Here is a 21,263-nt window from a genome sequence, read left to right on the forward strand (position 1 = left end):
TGTTTAATCAAACGTATTACCTCCAGTGCTATTTAAAGGCGCCGTCCATGTATTGGACGGACACCGAAAAAATGTGCAATACCAAAGGGACGCAACTCTCGATCATTTCCCGATCACGTCCCAGACGTGAAAGTTGTGGTATCATGGCGCGCACAGGGCACAATAGTATGTTGTCTCGGTAGTACTGTTCCGTGTCCCTTCCGGGAACAATATGCAGTGGCCTTCTGGCAGTCATAGTGATCCCACCCCATACATTACAGACCCTTACTAAATCTGTCATGACATCCGCATGGCTTTCGTTAGAACGCCCCCAGACACGCCCACGCAGTTCCAGAACGTCCCGAGTTAATCTGGCCTTATCTGGAAACATTACACGAGACCATCGGCGATTCCCCCAGTTTCTAAGCTCTAAACACCATTGGCGTCTGGCTGGCTTGTGTCGATTTGTTACCGGTGGCACAACACGTGTCGCAGAGCAAGCAGATTAAATACATGGAAACCCTGGTTTCTGATTAATCAATCAAGTATGGCTTTTGTGTGGTTGACCTAGGGCGCCACGTGTTACTGTGGATAATGAAAATCACCTATACTTATGGCTCAGAGCGATTTGACAGCCTTTCACTGAAATGGCCAAATCAAGAATGACCTCATATCCATGTGCACGGCGGAATTGCATGGTTCACGTGCAATGTTTCGGGTGTGCTGGGACTTCCGGTTTTGATTCTTGAACCGTTCCATCTCTGGCAGTCATTTTTTTAAAGCTGATTTGTCTTCTGACGACCGATCTTAACATTTTTGCTTCATTTTCATTCTATACCCCCAGGGATATCCTACAGGCGTCCCTCGTTAATGCTTTTAAGAATGTCTTTTCCAATTATATGTACGTCAGTAAGAGATTCACGAAAAGTATGTTGAACACATACATTTTTTTATTAATGACAAAATATCTTAGGGGAGACATTGTAATACATATATAACTTATTTATATGAGGGAATTTATTTGTTTAAACAAACCCTCGGGAGCGTGTTTTGTCCTTTACATACTTCTAGATTGATATTTTACAGCCTCATCCATGAACCAGTATTGGCGCAGAGATAATTGCGCCTCAGGGAAAGAATCGGTCCAAATATTTTGCAGACAGTGATACATAAATTCGTCATTATTAAGGTATAGATATAAATTTGATATTTAAAACTGAATGTCTCTAAACGTAGCTACAGATGTAGACGTTATACGGGCAGTTGAGTATTCAGTCTACAGTTATCCCTTTAATGACGAGAATAGGGACATGGCATCTGAGTATCACGAATCGACACTAGTCAAGACCACAACCTATACCTTAACGCGGGACGTTGAGACACTATACCCGGAAGTAAACTACCGGCCAAAAGAAAGTATACACTCGGGCTTGATGGTAGCTAAAACTTAAACAAACAGGAAATGGTTACTGGATGGCGATGTGACGAGCGGAATGAAGCAGCTATTGTCACGATTAGTTGGAGTTGGTTCACAGACACCAGACATTCAGCCTTGTAAAGTTTTATTTTGATACTATTTGTAATGTTTTGGTCAAATCTAAGTTTTTAAGTCAAACTTTCTTTTGTCTGGCAGTTTATATTCGGATTAAAGCATAGCAGTGTCTGGTCCAAACGGAGTCCTCTTGTGATGAGAATGCCCTGGTGTGAGCTCCATTTTGTGTCTTTGATTAATTAATAAACTATAAAAACTCGAGGATAGCGTTCGTCTGGTCCTCGACCAAAGAAGTGCCGATTTTCGGGAGTGCATAAAAAAGTAACAATTTGACCATGTGTTTTGGAAGCACCCGATGTACACGTGTATATCGAATACCCATTAGAACACATGTATATAGTGTCTTTGGAAAGTACCCGTTTGCACGTGAGTATAGGAGGTAAACATTTGCACGTGTTCATAGGAAGTACGCATGTAAACACGTGCATAGTAAATACCAAATTTGAGCTATATTAAGAAGTACTCATTTACACGCGCGTAAGAAAAGTACCATTTGTAAGTACCATATTTACAAAACCGAGGGTTTCCATACATAAGTACCATATTTACAAAACCGAGCGTTTGTATAGATAAGTACCATATCTACAAAACCGAGCGTTTCCATAGATAAGTACCATATTTACAAAACCGAGCGTTTCCATACAACATACACACAAATGTAATTAAATAAACGACAATCAGAACTTTGAACCCTTGGTGACCTTTACTGTACTGATCTTAATCTTCTGTGAATTCAGTCCCAAACAATTATATTTAATATGTCTTATTTGTATAGCTTCTTGTCTTAATATAGTCCCTGTATATGTATGTGCGTGTGTGGGTCAATAATGACCTTTGTCGTGTCTTAATAACCTAAGGTATGACCCTGGTCATTGGTCCAAAGCATGTTAACCAAGCCTGTACAAGATCAAACGTACATAACTTGCTTATCCACTGGGAAGTAACTCAGCTTTATGCCACCCAGAACAGGTGTTCGGGATCACACATCTTGCCTGCTTCAGACCAGTTGCAGGTGGTTCTGTGTATTCAGTCAGTCAGGGGTGATCGCTGGCCCCAAACCAAGTGGGTTGTTTCTGCGTGTAACACCTTCAACATGTGCTCTCGCGTTTCCAACCTTTCCAAACGGGTTTCTAGGCCGCATGTGTCCTAGTCGTCTAAGGAGCAGCAATTCATTGTGCAGAGTTGCCTCCCTTAGACATGACAGGATCTTATGATCGTGGGTTCGCGTCCCATATTAATTCTGATTATGACCCTTGATTTGTCAGCCTATATTCTAGCACGTGGGATCCCTTAAAGTGGTAAAGTCTTTCCTCGACTTTAACACGCCGTGGTATTACTGAAGTATGTTTCAAAGCGGCGTTTAACCGAACACACTCACTCACAAAACTGAAACAAGCAAGAGGTATAATTGTAATTTTTTATTTTGATTTTCTCTCATTTCCCACTATCTTGACACATGATCAAGACAGCGGTTCGTGGACATGTGATGGCGTGACCACCTCATACACAATTCCATGTATCAACGGACACGTGGTGACCCAGTATTCGATCACAACTGAAGCACTTATGTCTTTTGATTAGAGTAAATTCTTCATAGTCAGTGAACTCTCAACACACTCCCTGAATTGTTTGTTCTATTATTTCCGTAAAGTGAGACCCCCTTAGTCCGGAAACCTCGACTTCAGCCTATCTATGATTCATGTGATTTCGGCTTCGCTGTATTATACGATTACTTCAAATCAAGAGAGTAATTCAACGACTTAATTACGAAGAGAATATAGTGGAACAGCACTACGCGAAGTGTATAAAATAACTGTTGCATATACCTTATTTTATATCTCCCTGTTCCACAGAAAGAGATGATGTTATGATATACATGACTCGAGGCTTCGTTAAATAAACAATATCCACAGGCGAGATGGTCAATATGTGTTATTTAATTAAAGAATTAGTCATCGGGTGAAAAAATGGCAAAAATGGCAAAAAAGAGTTTTGTATGGAATGACAAGCTTGTGAATCGGTTGCTTCACATCCTTTTGACTCATCTTCATCTGTTTCTTTACTCTAATTATTCGGGAGGTTCAAATGTCTCACTTTTTAAATTTTGGGTCGGTAGATAGGTGAACTTAGTACTTAAGAAGGGAAAGCCACAGTCATATGGCTCGTCTCATCAAAGGAATGGCCTTTGCTCATTAGCAATACATGCGATACGATAGCACTGGGCAGCGCGTACGGACTAGAGACTCATTTAGACTTGAAGACAGGCAGAGTCCACCTTGTGTAAACAAGGTCAAAAGGAATGACAAATCAGATGAATATCATCTCATGTTAATCTTCGACCAATGTGAAAAACTTCCCATCAACCATTTGTATTTCCTCTATCTACCCGGCCTCGATTAGAGACCCGGCGTATATTCTGTTTAATACCCGCACAGCAGAACATCACTACGTTAAATGTCATAAATTAATGTGAAAGGTATAATTACTTTCATCAAATGATGGACCCAACCTCTATTAAAGACCCGGTATCTAATAGAGGCCCGGGGTTCATTTTTGGACAAAGCGGTTGACTAGGCGTCAGTTTGAGGCAACGTCTATTGGATCTCCGGTGTTTAATACAGGAAAGACGGTACACGTTACTATTCTCATCCACCTCCAGTCTACGTCGACGTTCAGTGGACTATAATATACATGTATATCCAGTTATCCGTTGTACGAAATAGCCATTTTCACAGGCTTTGTAGCCTATCAGTTCTCAATTCTTGTGAGTAAGGTGATGTTGTTTTATGCCACAGGTTGCAATATATCAGCTATATCACGCCGATCTGTAAACAAGTGAGTCTAGACCAGGGAACCAGTGACGGAAGGCATGGGCAACGACGGACGCCATCAGCCAAATCAAAGAGACCACTCGATATCCATGTATGTCCGCTATTAGGGTCGGTCGTACGCTACACGATTCTAATCCATTGCCGATAGGGAATCTGACGAGAATATAAAATTACATCGCTAGATAATTGCGCGACCCGTGAAGATCCGGGGTAGAATAGGTCTTCAGCAACCCATTTTTGCAGTAAAAGGCGACTATGCTTGTTGTAAGAGGCGACTCTAACGGAATTAGGTGGTCAGGCTCGATGACTTGGTTGATGTTTGTCATCGTATCCCAGTTGCGTGGATCGAAGCCCATGATTCCAATCACTGGAGTGTCTGGTCCAGACTCAATTATTTTCAGACCACCGTCATATACCTGGAATATTGCCGACTGCGGCGTTAAACAACAAACAAATAAACAAACAAACAAACAAAAAGATAATTGCGTTGACAAGGTTTCACTTTAGGTATAGTCGTTTTCAAAATTCAGAATTTCCAAATCACGTTTAGCGTGCCTTTTGATATAAATTCGTGAACATCTAACGTGTTCATGCTTGGTAAGTCCTCCATCTTGAAAGTTCCACGATGCGGTGAGATGAAGTATCCATCATTCTACGTATGGCACCCGGAACTCACAAGCGTACTTCTGTCCATTATAAGTTCTTATAATGACATGCAAAACAGAACTTAACAGTCACACACCCTGAGTTTTTGAACCTCGTCGGAGTGGGTTCCAGAATCGACTTGACAGTGAGGATGTCTTTCGGCTCACATCGGAAGTGTGTGATTTTGTAAAGAAATCACGGACATGAATCAACATCCTTACTCATAAAATCTCTCAGAAATTAAATAGTTAACTGCGTACAAAACATTTGGCAACATTGGTCTGTCAATTTCAGCGACGGATGTCACCAGGTCTAATGAGAATATTTACGCATGCGCACTATAAAAACAACCAACAACGACCACTCGGGCCACTCCGAGATCCGAACGGGCATCCTACATTTGCCGTAATGGGACGAGTAGTGCCGAATGCAGTCAACTCGGTTTTTGCATTTTTCGCTTCCTCTGAATCTTCTCCTTGAGTGAAGGGGCAAGTTTGACAGTGGAAGGTCTGTCATAGATCTCCTCAATCTTCTCCGGACTAGTTTTGAAGGTGTGTATAATCTCCAGCTGTAGTAACTGCCCTGACAAATCTGTCACCTCATGCTCCAACTTACTCAAATTCTCGCTAAATTTATCCAAATCACATTTCAAGGAGCTGTAGGATTTCTCACTCATTTCAACCTTCTCCTCCAGGAGGACCTTCTCCTGCGCCTTCACCACAATATCGTCCTCAATCTTGGTCAATTCTTTTTCAATTTCTCCTAGAAACTGTTCCAGTTCTCTAACCTGCTTCAAAAGCTTGGATCTCTTCATCTGCAAGGCGTAATTCCGTTTCGTTTGTGAAAGGGTAAGTTTTAAAAAGTCAACCATGCTCTCCTTCTGCTGTTTTTCCACATGCTTACATTTCTTCTCGTTCTGGGTCCCTTCCAGCTGCCCCTCGAGACAGTTCAGCTCCGTCTCAATCTTCTGGAGCTTCTCCCGGTTGTTCTTGAGCATGATGTAAGAGGACTTCACGGTTTTCCCAATCCTCTTCTGCTTCTGTTTCTGGCTGCGCAGATCGTCTTCCCGCCTTTTTGTGATGGATCTCGTCTGCTTGATGTAGTTGTTGATCTCGTACATGTAAGTCTCGTCTCTCTGAATCCACTGACGCGCGAGGTCACACATTGTATCAATCTTGGAAGTCACGTCACACACGAATCTCAGAATAGGAAAGGCTTTGAGGTCACAGGAAACAAGAATCCTTTCTGAAAACTCAGTTGTGTCGTATAAATCTTGATGAAGGCCGCCATTGAAACTTTTGAGAAGAATTTGTGTGTTTGTCAGGATCTTTTCTATAGAAGTCAGATAGCCTGATATATCATCAGTATATTTGACACTGACATCCAACTGAACGGTGGAATCATGGTAACTGATGCAATTCATTTTAAGTCTATTAAGAACGGTTTGCTGAAACGTGTGAAGTAGAACTCTAAGACTGTCGGACGTTGACTTCACATTGTCCCAGTATTCAGTTAAAAACATGATGCTCTCGGGGTCGCCAACCACCTCCCTCAGCTGGTTCAGGAGAGACACAATCCTCATCTCAGCGTCTATCACCTCAAGTTTCTGATTATGTTTCCGCAATTCATTGTTCCCCTTAAGAAAATGACTGTCACATCGCTTCAGGTACTCCTCGAAGTTGTCGTCTGATACCTCTTCGCACTGGTGGTACGTGACCTTGACCCTGGCAAGCTCGACCTCGACCTCGTTGATCTTACCCCGAAGGAATTCTAGCCCCTCAAGATACACTCTCTGTAGTCCAGGTCGTGCTGTCATCGTCGGCTTAGGAGAGTCCTACAAATAGAAGAAACATAGTTAGAAACTTTGATAACAGCCACCATAGCTACATCTGTTATAGCCGATAATTATTCTCAAATCGAGTAAGTGAATGCTGTTTTACGCCCCAGCAATATATCAGCTATATCATGCCGATCTGTAACTAAGCCAGTCTAGACCAGGCAACAATTGACAGATGCCACCAGCCAAGTCAAAGAGACTGACCACCAGATCCCCATTTTAGGGTCGGATGATCCACTTGATATCCACTGGAAGAGACTGGGGCTTATCTCTGACCTATATAGCATCGATGAGAGTCCACACTATCGTGATACTGACTTCCCGTACATACGAGACGCTGGGATATGCTAATAATGCATATCCACCTATTGGCTCATGAAAACCTTGATGACGTGGGCATTGAATCAGTTTTACTTGTGGTGCTCATGTCCCCGACTAAACTTAAACAGAATAATTTTAGCTGCCGGGCAAAGAAAAGTTTACATCCATGTTTGATGGTGGCTAAAGATGAAACAAACAAGAAATGGTTACTCGATGGTAATGTATTTGATTTGGGTAATTGTGTTTTGCAGTGTTTCGGCGACTGTTCAGCCCAGTAACGTTTTGATGACGTTTGTAATTTTTTGATGACATCCAATATTACGGATTACGGATTTCTGACCCCAAAACTGAGGTCGTTAGGTCGAAATAACTCCAGTTTCAAATATTGTTTTCGTTTCCCCACAAGTAGGTTTAAAAATATATTCAACAGGTTTTAATTGTAGTATTTTAAATAATTCATTTATATGGGTTGCGACAATAAATGAAAAGATTTTTTAAACATTTTACTTATTTCTGGTTGGCGGAATATAAAACCCCACTGCTTTTCAGTTCTTTGTGTTTTTCATATTTCCTTTATTTTTTTGGAGTCGGCCGATTCCTGAACCAAGTTTTGAAAAAGGCAGGCCAAGCTGGCAGTTTCGACAATCATGCAGGCGATAATATGGATTGTAGCATAGATTATATTGAGCTAGGTTTAGGTATGTAATCAAATGTATTGCCTGCAGTGTTACTTAAATGCGCCGTCCATGTACTGGACATTGATACACACAAATATGAGTGAGTGAGTTTGGTTTAACGTTTAACAGCATTGTTTTAGTTATACCACGTGTGTGAAATCCAATGTTCAAGTGTACTTTCTTTCTTTATATTACCCTAATGCTTAATGGTAACCTTCATTACATAGCCATTGCCTCAGTTTTACGTATGGTGCTAATGTTTTCTTTGTTTGTTGTTTAACGACGCAATCAGCAATATTCCACCTACATGACGGCGGTCTGTAAATTGTGTCGTTAGAGGCGAGTGACGGGATCGGGTGGTCAGGCTTGCTGACTTGGTTGATGCAAGTCATCGTATCCAAATTGCGTGGATCGATGCTCATGATGTCAATCACTGGATTGTCTGGTCTAGACTCGATTATTTACAGACAGCCGTTATACGGCTGGAAAATTGCTGAGTGCGGCGTTAAACAACAAACAAATATTTCATTCCCACACACAAATCCTGCTTTCCGTTAGGTCACACTGTCATGATCTGTAGCCATCTACCTGTATGGTGTAACTTCCTGCAGTCACTGTATCAACCCATTTGTGATGATTTAAGTACCGCTTTGTTGCATGTTTGTGTGCAACGCTGCACTCAACAAACAAAAGACTGGCTCAATGATAACAAAACTAAGGTAAAAAGAATGGACAATGGGAATAAAACAACAGTGAAATGAGAGTGAGGAATGGCAGTTTGGAATCAATGGCAGTAAAACACACAGAGACGAAGCCTATTGGGGCCTTTATTACTGTTTTACTGTTACCATGCACACACAATAACCAGCCTAATGAATGATCAAAGTAATTGAAAAAGGATTATTGCAAAATTCGTGCCATGTTAACACGTACTAAAACGAACTGTGTGTGAGTGTGTAGGTAGGTAGGTGGGTGGGCTGGTTGTTTAGCGAGTGGTTGAGTGATTGCGTGAGCGGTTGAGTGGGTGGTGAGTGAGTGGGTGGGCGTGTGAATGAGTGGGTGTGGGGTGGGCGAAGAGGGTGTGTGTGTGTGGGGGGGGGGGGGCAGAGCGTGGGGGGGGGGGGCGATTTGACCGTCAGTCGAATGAGAGGTAGAGTGAGTGAGTGAGTGTGTGTGTGTGTGTGTGTGTGTGGGGGGGGGGGGGGGGGGGGGTGAAGAGGGGGTGGGGGTGGGGGGTGGGGGGGTGGGGTGTGTGTGTCAGAACGTGGGTGGGTGGTTTGACCGTCGGTCGAATGAGAGGGTGAGCAAGTGAGTGTGCGGTTGAGTGAGTGAGGTAGTGAGTGAATGTACGGTTGAGTGTGCGGTTGAGTGAGTGAGTGAGTGAATGAGAGAGAGTGGTTCGGCGTGTGAATGAGTGATGGATGTCTGACGAGTGGGTGAGTGAGTGGGTGGGTGAGAGGAGTTCAACTCATATACACAGTCCTCGAAGTATAACACGGCGAGGAAACCAATACGACTGGGACTCCAACAAAAGGCTTCACACATTGTACATATTAAGGATGTCTACCTCGGGACATCGGCGCGACGAGCGAACGCTAGAATACTCATTAGATGACCAAAGTATCTTAAACTGACCATTTTTAGAATCGAACGCGCTAACCACTGTGCCACCAATGCGCCCACAGTACAGAGATACACAGATTGAGAAAGGCTATCTACCAGCGGGGTATTTTATTGAATACCCAGTTCTGTGTTACAGAAAGGGGTAACTGATCACAAATCAGTTGATCTGGTCGAGTCGTTTCAGCGACGCCGAGATATATCCGCACGCTTTGATCCGCGTCGGCAAGCCGAGCTGTCAGACTTACATAGAACCGTTATTCGGCTATTTGGGTAAATCACTTCATCGCCGACAGCATGGCGACGACGGCGCAGTCTCTATCCGCTACACGAGATAACACTGCTGGGAAAGACAATGGCCAGTGTGTTCACCTGGAAGGTCTCAGGAATCTATTCACTGTGTGACCATCTGAGGTGTCGCCTCATCATACATTGAAACCCCTTTAATCCGGATGGCGATGGGCCTGGCTAAATCGTCCGGATTAACGAAGGAGTCAAATGGGAATGTCATTTTTTTAAGTTGCGGAAAACTTGGAAATATTTGTATGAAACTATAAATATTCTTAGACATGTTCAAATGTTATATTTGGGATAACACTGAGTAAAGTACAGATTCTCGTACTTGTCTCAGACATGTTCAAATGTCTGACAACTGGTCATTTTTCTTTCTTACACTTGCACGTTTTGGACATCTGACAGGATGAAATACATCAATATAGCTCTTATGAGCGAAAAAGCCTATCTGTCGAATCAGAAAATCTAAGTATGAGTAAGTCCGTGATCCAAGTTGATTTTATTTTCTATGTTTGAACTGTTTCTGTCGACATGCCTTAAGAACGTCAGCTCAGGTTAAAGACCTGCACGGGTTCAAATCCTTGCAAAATGTTTCCCGGAAACCTCTTAAATCAGCGTAATGTGGGGATGTGGGGTTTCCGGGCTAAACAGGTCCGGATTATCGTTCTTATTTGGAATGTTTATTTCTCGCGCTCACTCAATTAAGAATTCAAGTGGGAAGTGCATGGTCTTTGATATCATTTGTTTGTCTACTGTGAGCTGCTAGCGGGTTTGAATCCAAGATTTGCGGTCCGACTATGATCCCGGCCTATCAACACCATACCCATGCTCGTGGGTTACAACAAAGGGGAAAAGTTTAAGACCTACATCATTTCGGGCTTTCCTCTTACATCAAGCTAAGACGCCACTATATATAAGAAGTATTATTATTCAAAGCGGCGTTAAACCAAACTCACTCACTACATGTATTACAATGAAACCCGTCTATCCATTATAAGAACAATCATGTAGGTCACCAATGAGCTATCTTAGTATGATTCTGATTATGCCGGTGGTGGTGGTGGTGATGATGATGATGATGATGATGATGATGATGATGATGATCGAGTTTGGGGCCGTTATTAATGACGTAGAGTATCTGTGAGTAAGTCGAAGCACCTGTATATCAAAATTCAGTTACCTCGACGCACAACTCTTATGTAGTGTAATCTTTGATGTGGAGATTAATCCTGCCTGAACAAAGACGGCCTGATATAGTGTAGTTTAGAGATTAAAATCATTACGGGGACGAGGCCGTGGTGTAGATTACACAACTAGAACACATGCACTGAAACAGCTTTGTCACTAAACGTTGTAAAACATAGACTCACGGAATAACACGGCTCGTATTCAGAAAGACTCATAGTCTTATATTTTATGAATACACAATTTCATATACAGAAAAGAGTAATATTCTCAGACATGGTTGGACAACAAAATGAGATTGTTAATGAATCAGTGCATATCTACTATAAGTATTTATTCCCGGGAATCTGAAATCCTGCTGTAGCGGTTGTCCGTTCAGGCAAGGAGCAACACCCTATGTTATTATCTACACTGTGTGGCCTGCCTTTACCTAGCAATGTGCCACCAAGACTAATGCATGCTGAGGCTCAATCTAAGAGAACACAAATTTAAAATCTAAATGAATTAACGAATTGAAAATTGCTATTTCACTTTTGTGCCAGTGTTTTATTGCTGCAAATGTCTCTCGCGATCTACTGGTGGATTCTGTTTTATGTACAGTTAATATGTATGTCTTCAGAAAGTGAGACCGAATTAAAAATATTACTCTCTAAAAACCAATGTTATATATTTCTTTCAAATCAATCAGTCACGAATGCATTTCAAAATATCTTAAAACCATTCAAATGCCATTTCAAATAAAAGCCCCCAAACCCTTTTCATGTTCATAAACATAATACAGTAGGGTGTGGATGGTGTAGTCAGGTATGAATCGTAGAGTCATACCGTTCAGATTGAACAGAGGTGACACGTTACGCAGTACTTTGCCTCAGCGTAGTTGATCCACAAATTATATATGATGAATTTAGTTTATATTCAACAACGTCCACTTAAAGCAGTACATTATTAATCCACGATAGTGCAATAGTAACAATAGTTTCACAATAGGCAAGCAAACTGAGATATATGTCGTGGAATCTCTGCCTTAATATCTTACCAGAGTCTGTACAAAAGCCTCCTATGTGCGTGAGTTGGGTTTAACGTCGCTTTTAACAGTATTCCAGTTATATCACGGCGTGTCAGCTTAATGTGGGAGGAAAGCTCGAAGTGATGCAGGTCTCAGACGTTTACCACTTTGGTGAAACCCACGAGCACGGGTGTGGTGCTGACAAACCTAGAAACATAATCGGGGCGAACCGGGATTCGATCCCACAATCATAGGTTTCTGGCGTGCCCAAAGGACGCAACTCTGTACAGAGAATCGCGGCGCCTTAGACGACTGGGCCACCCGCGTCCCCACCTACTATGTGCCCAAACCTTTAACAACCGCCAGAGCAAAAACGTAACAAACAAAAAAGAAAAAGAAAAAAAGAACACGACTCACAGTTAGTGACAGTAAATACAAGCGACCGTGGGGGAAGAGGGGGAGTTCGGGGGAAGAGGGGGAGTTCGGGGGAAGAGGGGGATCCAGAAGAGACATAATATGCCTTAATCAGTTACCTAACCACATATGACAGCAAGATCTTATGACTTTTCATTTCCATATTGATAACAAATATCTACTAAAAGCAGAGTCCATTGTACGATTCCGACTATTTGGGTCTCTATAAATCACTATCAAATAGTGATGATACCAGGAACGATGTTTCGTCTTCGAATGTTCTTCGATGATTTTCTGAATGAGTTATTTAACGATCGCTATCGATTGTTCGGTATCCTTTCAGTTCCTTTTAAACTGGTATTACTTTCCGGGTCAGTGGCTCCAAACTGGCCATTCAGCTGCATTATGACTACGTCCCCAGATCAAGTACAGGGCTCGACGTGTACAACCCCCCGATAAAGCCTGTCGTGCATGCAACACTCTAAAGCGAAGTGTTATAGCAGTACGAGCACCCGTCTTTGTAGTATATGCTACGTTGTCAAAACACTGTGTCCACCCTCGCCACGTCTTGCGCGACCCTGCGTCCTTATACCGCGTCTTTAGGGTCCCGTGTCAGCAGTTTAACCCAATGTTTTAAGTACAGATTTAGAAGAAGTATTCATCAGTGTGACATATACCTTTCACACTTCATGTAAATTTACCAACTGAGAAAGCAAGCAGTGACAGGCTTCATAACTACAACTGACGTTACACAATATATTTACAGCGAAGGGATATGTGCAGTGTCTACACAAACTCATCATATTGACTCCTTCAAAAGCCGAAAGGCCCATGTTTATGGCCCAGTTTATAATCAATATGCGTTTATACAAAGATATGATAGAACCGTATTGTTGATACGTACAAAGAACATTATACAGTTTACGGACACTTTTTTTTATTTACTTTAATTCAGTTTTATATTTCCGACTACAACGCCCCTGTGGGCCGAGTACAACAGAGCTGCCATGTTCACGTGGGCTAACGTCCTAATGGGGCTTGGTAATGTGTATGCCATGTTCTAAAGGTGTTATTACATGTCTATAACGGATTGCATTCTGTAAATAACCAGCACGTGGATTTGTATCAGGAACAAACAGAATACGATCTGTACATATAGCACAACGGTATTAAATGGGTGGCATGTGCTGAAACATTAATATTAGACACAATACAACAAAGCGAAAATTGCTTAAACATGTATATACTGATTTAGAGAAATAAGCGAACGGTTATATAATGGGGTGGTTGGGGTGGAAGCATATATATATATATATATATATATATATATATATATATATATATATATATATATATATATATATATATATACACACATACATACATACATACATACATACATACATACATCTTGATATCAGAATATTGTTTAGCAATGTGAACACACCCGGTACTACATTTTACTCGTGCTTTAGTTCGTTGATAAGGACATTGAACACAGCACTAAGCATTATTCTGCTATATTGCTACGCGGTCCTTTATTTATTTCAATCAGTTAATGACAGAGGACATATTTTGCACACAGAGTACTTTATTCTAATACAAATATTGCATTGTTTATGCCTAAATGGCTGGAAGAAGTTGTATCAGTAGTACTATTAAGGCGACGATCCGCCCTGGTGTAACTGGTTATAGTTATTATCAAATGATATCTTTGGCAAAAGAAAACATGAAAAAGAAATGTTTATCATCGTCTTACGGGTCATTTTATTTTTTTTACCGGTTCAAAATTCCTAACTTAGTCTTCAGTTGGAGTTATCTCACCTTCCTTGTTGGAATTAAACATTCACTCTTAAAGTAGTGTACCTGAATGTCTTTCTTAACCTGCTTTCACGAAAACAAGACCAAAACGTGGTTGTGGTAAATAAAACCCACCCCTTCCCAAGTCTCAAAGAGCCTATTCACCATATCATTTTAAAAATCTTGAATTGACGAGAACTTTTTTTTGTGTAGCCTTCGATAGCAAGTGGATATGATAACGTCCCCAGCCTAACTCAGACCACCACGACAACCTCAATCCTACACACTCCACTCAGTCAACCACGACACCCTCAACCCACCCCACCCCACTCAGTCAACCACGACACCCCCAACCCTACACACTCCACTGTCAACCACGGCACCCTCAACCCACCCCACTCAGTCAACCACGACACCCTCAACCCACCCCACTCAGTCAACCACGACACCCTCAACCCACCCCACTCAGTCTACCACGACACCCTCAACCCTACACACTCCACTGTCAACCACGGCACCCTCAACCCACCCCACTCAGTCAACCACGACACCCTCAACCCTACACACTCCACTGTCAACCACGGCACCCTCAACCCACCCCACTCAGTCAACCACGACACCCCCAACCCTACACACTCCACTGTCAACCACGGCACCCTCAACCCACCCCACTCAGTCAACCACGACACCCTCAACCCACCCCACCCCACTCAGTCAACCACGACACCCTCAACCCAACCCGCCCCACTCAGTCAACCACGACACCCTCACCCCGACCCACCCCACTCAGTCAACCACGACACCCTCAACCCTACACACTCCACTGTCAACCACGGCACCCTCAACCCACCCCACTCAGTCAACCACGACACCCCCAACCCTACACACTCCACTGTCAACCACGGCACCCTCAACCCACCCCACTCAGTCAACCACGACACCCTCAACCCACCCCACCCCACTCAGTCAACCACGACACCCTCAACCCAACCCGCCCCACTCAGTCAACCACGACACCCTCACCCCGACCCACCCCACTCAGTCAACCACGACACCCTCAACCCTACACACTCCACTGTCAACCACGGCACCCTCAACCCACCCCACTCAGTCAACCACGACACCCTCAACCCTACCCCACTCAGTTTACCACGACACCCTCAACCCAACCCGCCCCACCCAGTCAACCACGACACCCTCAACCCCACCCACCCCGAAGCCTTCATCAGGCGCCCTCTTCCCCCCAACTCCACACGCTCACACCAGCTGCAGGGGCCCACCCTCCCAAACACGCTGTCACACACTGACACATTCTCTACTGTACAATATAGGTTTTAGGGAGATTTTATAAGCTCATTTTCGTGACGGGTATTTTCACGAAGGGATTATAACGGATTATTTAGGCGCAAAACATCCGCGATGTAACTGTTATATCACGCCCCACCATAATTTACAATACAACATGTTTACATCTGAAGCCGTGTCTATCAAATATTTCTCTGGGTAAGGAGGTAATAAAAACCAAGTCAACAAAGGAGTGTTCAATAGTTAAATCCTCCATTCAGCACTGAGAAAAATATACGTACTTCATTAAGAGTTCGGGTGGATGATAAACAATACTAATTAGTACCAAACACTCAACCTGACAAGATGACAATATCTAATCAACGCTAAAATACTTAGGCGTACGTGTGGGCCTTTCATTAATAGGTATATGTGTTGAAGCCATTGAGGCTTAGCTAGCGTATAGGCCGTACATAGTAGGGCCGACAACGCCATGTGGAGTAAACAGTCTACAGATCTACAGTAAACAATAAACACCAACCTCCATACTCTCATCCGTGTCCGGCTCTGTCATGATTCACCTGTAATCAGCGGGGACTTCTAACACAACAGGTAAACTCAGGTAACATTGAAAAAAGTGTCCCAGGTAGAAAACACGTACCTATCCCCGATATTATTATCCAAACAGGTAACACAGACACCGGTGCCCGTTACCTGAACACAGTCAGCGTTCCAGGTGAGTGACACCTTTGTTCTCACAGGTAGATTACAGGTAAACGCGGTGTTATTCTACCTGCCAGGTAGAGCCATGGAGAGAACCATAACACTCAGGTCAAACATAATATTAGCTGATTGGTCCAACATCTAGCCCGCAGGCCATGTCCACGTGGTCACACAAACCTACTAAGGTGAGCGCTGCGATTTCTAATTATCGATCTGTGGTTAATCGATACAAATGGACAAGAACGCTACACCTCCTATTCTCTAGTGCTGTTCGGCTCGACGAACAACGCCGAGCAAATACTTGATCACATCGAGTTACCAATCGGAAAAACTCGTGTGTGTTTCATGCAACTCGGGATCGTTTCAATTCAGGAATACTGTTCCCACGAAATGATAAACTGTACAAGAAGAACCGACAGGGTCTAGTCAATGGAGCTAATCGACTTTAGATGTAAGCCTTGATAGCGCTGGTAGGACCTGCCACGGCCAGTGTTTGAACTTAAGGTCAACAGGTGTCTAAATAGCATGTGTTAACGGTAAAAATTAATATACAGCTGGTCACAGTACTGAACAATAGTACTGAAACGATTTACTTCTTAACTTGACAATAACCAGGAGAAATGTGATCCCACGCTTCTTCTCAGATATCCTAATTTATGAGTACGAATGAAAAAAGACCTTTCGCTTTTCACTGTGAGGTTAATACGTGCAACAGATATTTCTATCGGTCGATGGTTTGTTTGTTTGTTATTTAACGCCGCACTCAGCAATATTCCAGCTATATGACGACGGTCTGTAAATAATCGAGTCTGGACAAGACAATCCAGTGATTGACATCATGAGCATCGATCCACGCAATTGGGATCGATGACATGCATTTACCAAGTCAGCGAGGCTGACCACCCGATCCCGTTAGTCGCCTTTAACGACAAGCACAGTCGCCGTTTACGGCAAGCATGGGTTGCTGAAGATCTATTCTACCCCGGATCTTCACGGGTCCGGTCGATGGTGTGTTTATTAGTTCGATGACCAACTGGGGAATTACATGTTGATCATGTTATCTAGATACGTGGTTTATTACCTTTGCGCTGAAATACATTACATTTAAGTGGCGTATAGGTCTTCCTCTTACTTTACTATTCATCGTGATTTTCTGCACGGGAGATCTGCTCGCTTGGCAGCAAAACAAACAACGGCACTGATGCTTGACGACTTTGATGCGTGAACGATATCAGTTTAATCGATGATGTCGATCGGATCGTTTGGTTGGTGCGTTTGTCGGAAACGATTGGGTTCATTGCCTACTGGGTATCAGCTTTGTCAGTTTGGGGGGTTACACCCAATGACACGCTCACTCACCCATTCAATCATCTCGCTCACCCACTCGTACTTATGTTTTGATTCAAGCACTGTCCATGATGGGACCATTAACACGTGTAAGTACTCAATCATTAAGGATAAGAAAATAATCATTAAACATTAATAGGAAAATCTATTGTGTAGATAATCACCGATAGATGATATGATAGAGTACGAAATAGCTCTTGTCATTGGATTACTGGTGTTATGAACAATCTAATACATACACTGAATACATGAAATTCCCGTAATGTGTCTTTGGATTTATTAACAGTCAATTGTGCGAGTGGGATAGGCTGGGGAATTTACAGCACAAATGATTCTGTTTAATACTCTTGTATTGACCCATAAATATATCACTCTGAACCTACTTGCACGAAACATGTTACATCGTATATTTTACATTTATACCCCTAAGTACATGGTTTCATGTCCAGCGAGAGACGCTCGACATATTTTAATGACAATGTACATATAATACGCTCAATATGAGACGCTACTTGATAAGGCGATAGATATGGGTAGGTATTCTCTCACATTAACCACGGTTGCCACAGTATTCTGGGATACGTTTAACGTTATAGTCACTGCACAGGTGGGCTGGTGTTTACCATGTTAACTATACTTATCTGGTTCCTGATATTCTCATTCAAATTCCCCATTCCGGTTGTTCACTGACTGTTTGTCCGATGGCAGCGTCATTTCCCTCTCTCCCCGATGTTACAATGCCCGCGTCCGTGGGTTTCAGAAAAGTCCGTAAACGTCTGAGACCTGCATCACTTCGGTCCTTCCTCAACCATAAGATTGACACGCCGTGATATAACTGGAATACTGTTTATTTGGCGTTAAACCCAACTCACTCACTCACTCACTCTACCGGATTTTTAAGGTCTGGGGAGTCCATTGCAGGTCGCGAGAGATCACGTGATTTGTGTCCGTAAACTCTACGTATTGGTTTGGCGAAATATTTTTCAAGACATACCAGAGAAGCAACATATTCCGAGGCGTCGATCCGACTGGTAAGGACACATATACTGTTCAACATTCGGTACGGATATAAGCAGGGTTATTGGCCACAGCCATCTTGTCCGCAACTCATTTCGTAATAGATTTTCACTTGTCGCGGACAAAGGGACAAGTGGCCGTGTCAGTATACTTTAACGCCAGAGACAGATGCCCAAACAGATGACATTGTTTGTTTGTTGTTTAACGCTGTACTTAGCAACATTACAGCTATATGACGACGGTCTGTAAATAATCGAGCCTGGTCCAGACAATCCAGTCATTGACATCATGAACATCGATCCACGCATTTGGAATACGATGACATGCATCAACCAAGTCAGCGAGCCTGACCACCGATTCCGTTAGTCGTCTTTTACGATAAGCAAAGTGGCCTTTTACGGCAAGGATGGGTTGCTGAAGACCTATTCTACCCCGGATCTTCACGTCACCATGTATAGGACGCCTGTCTGGGGTAATAAAAGCACCACCAGAATACTACTGCAGATGTTGTAACACTACTGCGGTAGTATTGCGATAGCAAGATGTTTACCTTTCCAACAATTCAGGGCGGTGGGGTAGCCTAGTGGTTAAAGCGTTCGCTCGTCAGGCGGAGGCTCGAGTTCGATTCCCCACATGGGTACAATGTGTGAAGTCAATTTCTGGTGTCCCCCGCTGTGATGTTGCTGAAATATTGCTGGAAGGGGCGTGAAACTATACTCACTCACTCACTCCAACAGTTCAGCTTCCCGTGCATTATTTTAAATGATGTCATGTTCTAAATTGTCCATCAGTTCCTGTGTTTAGTAGACAGTAAGGGGAATTGTTGAGTTGACTCTGATTACAGTACACGCACAGACACACAGACACACGCACGCACACACGCATGCACGCACACACACACACACACATGTGGTCTTCATTCAAGGTTATATCCTTAAAATTGTATAATAAAGTCACTATAAACTCTATCGCTACTATCGATAGCCAAGTGGGGCATCATCGTCTACAATTGATATTCGATCATCGATATATATTGACAACTGATCACGATCAATCACAGTGCATCAATAGTTTGATTAATACTTCCACCCTTCATTTCAAGTAAAATATCCTGTGAACAAAACAGGACAAAACTCGTTCAAAACTGGAACCATTAAGAATGCTTCATCAAACAGTGAATGAAAAACTTACTTTCAACTTGATCCAATGCTTTGAAGTGTACTGAAGACCTAGCATAGCCCCGTGTGTACATACAGAGAGTTCTGAAGCCTGGGGTATTGCATCACATGTCCGGGGGCGCGTTAGCTACTTTTAAGAAATATGAACTGAGACAACGGGGACAATGAATGGCCGGCTTTTGTGTTGACGTCTTTGTGTTCAATGACCCCGTCCTAGGTCAACACTTATGTTATCATGGCTTAATAAGGTGATAATATGACTTTTACATTCAGATAGTCGTATTAAAACGCCCTTTTTGTCGATAGTGTCCTTGCCTTAAGGCGAAAGGACAATCAATCTATTCAATATGTGAACTATAAACAGAATATGTGTGCAATTAAATACCCCATGGCCCTCGAGACTTGCACACTGACGTAGGGCGTTCATTAGATGAACAATCCACGAATTTGAAATAAAACTGGAGAGTTCATAGTAGGTTAACTTGAATACACGGATGATCACTAAGTCTCATCTAGTTTTTTGTTTGTTATATGGAGTATGTATCTGCATATATGTAATTTTTAAATGTTTGATTTTAAAAAGTAAGATATGGCAGTTGATTTGTTTTCCACCGAGTTTTTTTCTATTTTCAGAAGCACTTGTTAACCCTTCATACCAGGGTCCCTTTTCACAAAGCGATCTTAGCGCTACGACTAACGTAAGTCTATATTAAAGTACAGTATGGGAGTTACGGTCATCTTAGCGCTACGACTAACGTAAGTCTATATGAAAGTACAGTACGGGAGTTACGATCATCTTAGCGCTACGAATAACGTAAGTCTATATTAAGGTACCTTCCGGGAGTTACGCTCATCTTAGCGCCATGACTAACGTAAGTCTATATGAAAGTACAGTACAGGAGTTACGATCATCTTAGCGCTACGAATAACGTAAGTCTATTTTAAAGTACAGTATGGACGTTACGATAATTTCAGCGCTACGAAAAACGTAAGTCTATTATTAAAGTACAGTATGGGAGTTACGATCATCTTACTGCTATGACTAACGTAAGTCTATATTAAAGTACAGTACGGGAGTTACGATCATTTTAGTGCTACGACTAACGTACATGTAAGTCTATATTAAAGTACAGTATGGAAGTTAGGGTCATCTTAGCGCTACGACTAACGTAAGTCTAAACCTGTATTAAAGTACAGTATGGGAGTTACGATCATCTTAGTGCTGCGACAACCGTAAGTCTACACAGTATGGGAGTTACGATCATCTTCGTGCTACGACCACCGTAAATCTGTATTAAAATACTGTATAAAAAAAGTTTGCAGTTTCGCGTGTTCCTCAACTCCCTCTGTGAAATCCGTCAAGTTCTGAATGTTAGATTAATCCCATGCATGCGTGCCTGTGTTTTGTAGTTAAGTGAGTGAATATTGTTTTAATCAAGCCAACAGGTATGTCAAGGTGAACTGTAAATATTCCGAGTCCAGACCAGGCACACAGGTGTCAGATAGGTATCACAGCTGATTAACTCGTCCGTCAACATTCGTGACAGATCAGT

The 21,263-nt window shown here is 42.6% G+C and overlaps 1 protein-coding gene across 3 annotated transcripts in view; it reads right to left on the reverse strand.

Moving 5' to 3' along the window:
* Positions 1-5,127: 5,127 nt before the first annotated feature.
* The window catches only part of LOC124144205, a 47,478-nt gene continuing 31,342 nt past the window's right edge, over positions 5,128-21,263 (reverse strand). For 2 of the 3 annotated variants that reach the window (XM_046513493.2, XM_046513495.2), the window contains exon 2: positions 5,128-6,841. In XM_046513493.2, the coding sequence (XP_046369449.2) occupies positions 5,441-6,841 (1,401 nt within the window). In that variant the 3' untranslated portion in view covers positions 5,128-5,440. Of the gene's footprint in view, positions 6,842-15,986; positions 16,396-21,263 lie in introns of those variants that run through there. The other variant, XM_046513494.2, reaches the window with a different exon arrangement.

Source organism: Haliotis rufescens, unplaced genomic scaffold (genome assembly GCF_023055435.1).
Source record: "Haliotis rufescens isolate VD_foot unplaced genomic scaffold, xgHalRufe1.0.p SCAF_7, whole genome shotgun sequence".
NCBI classification, from domain to species: Eukaryota; Metazoa; Mollusca; class Gastropoda; order Lepetellida; family Haliotidae; genus Haliotis; species Haliotis rufescens.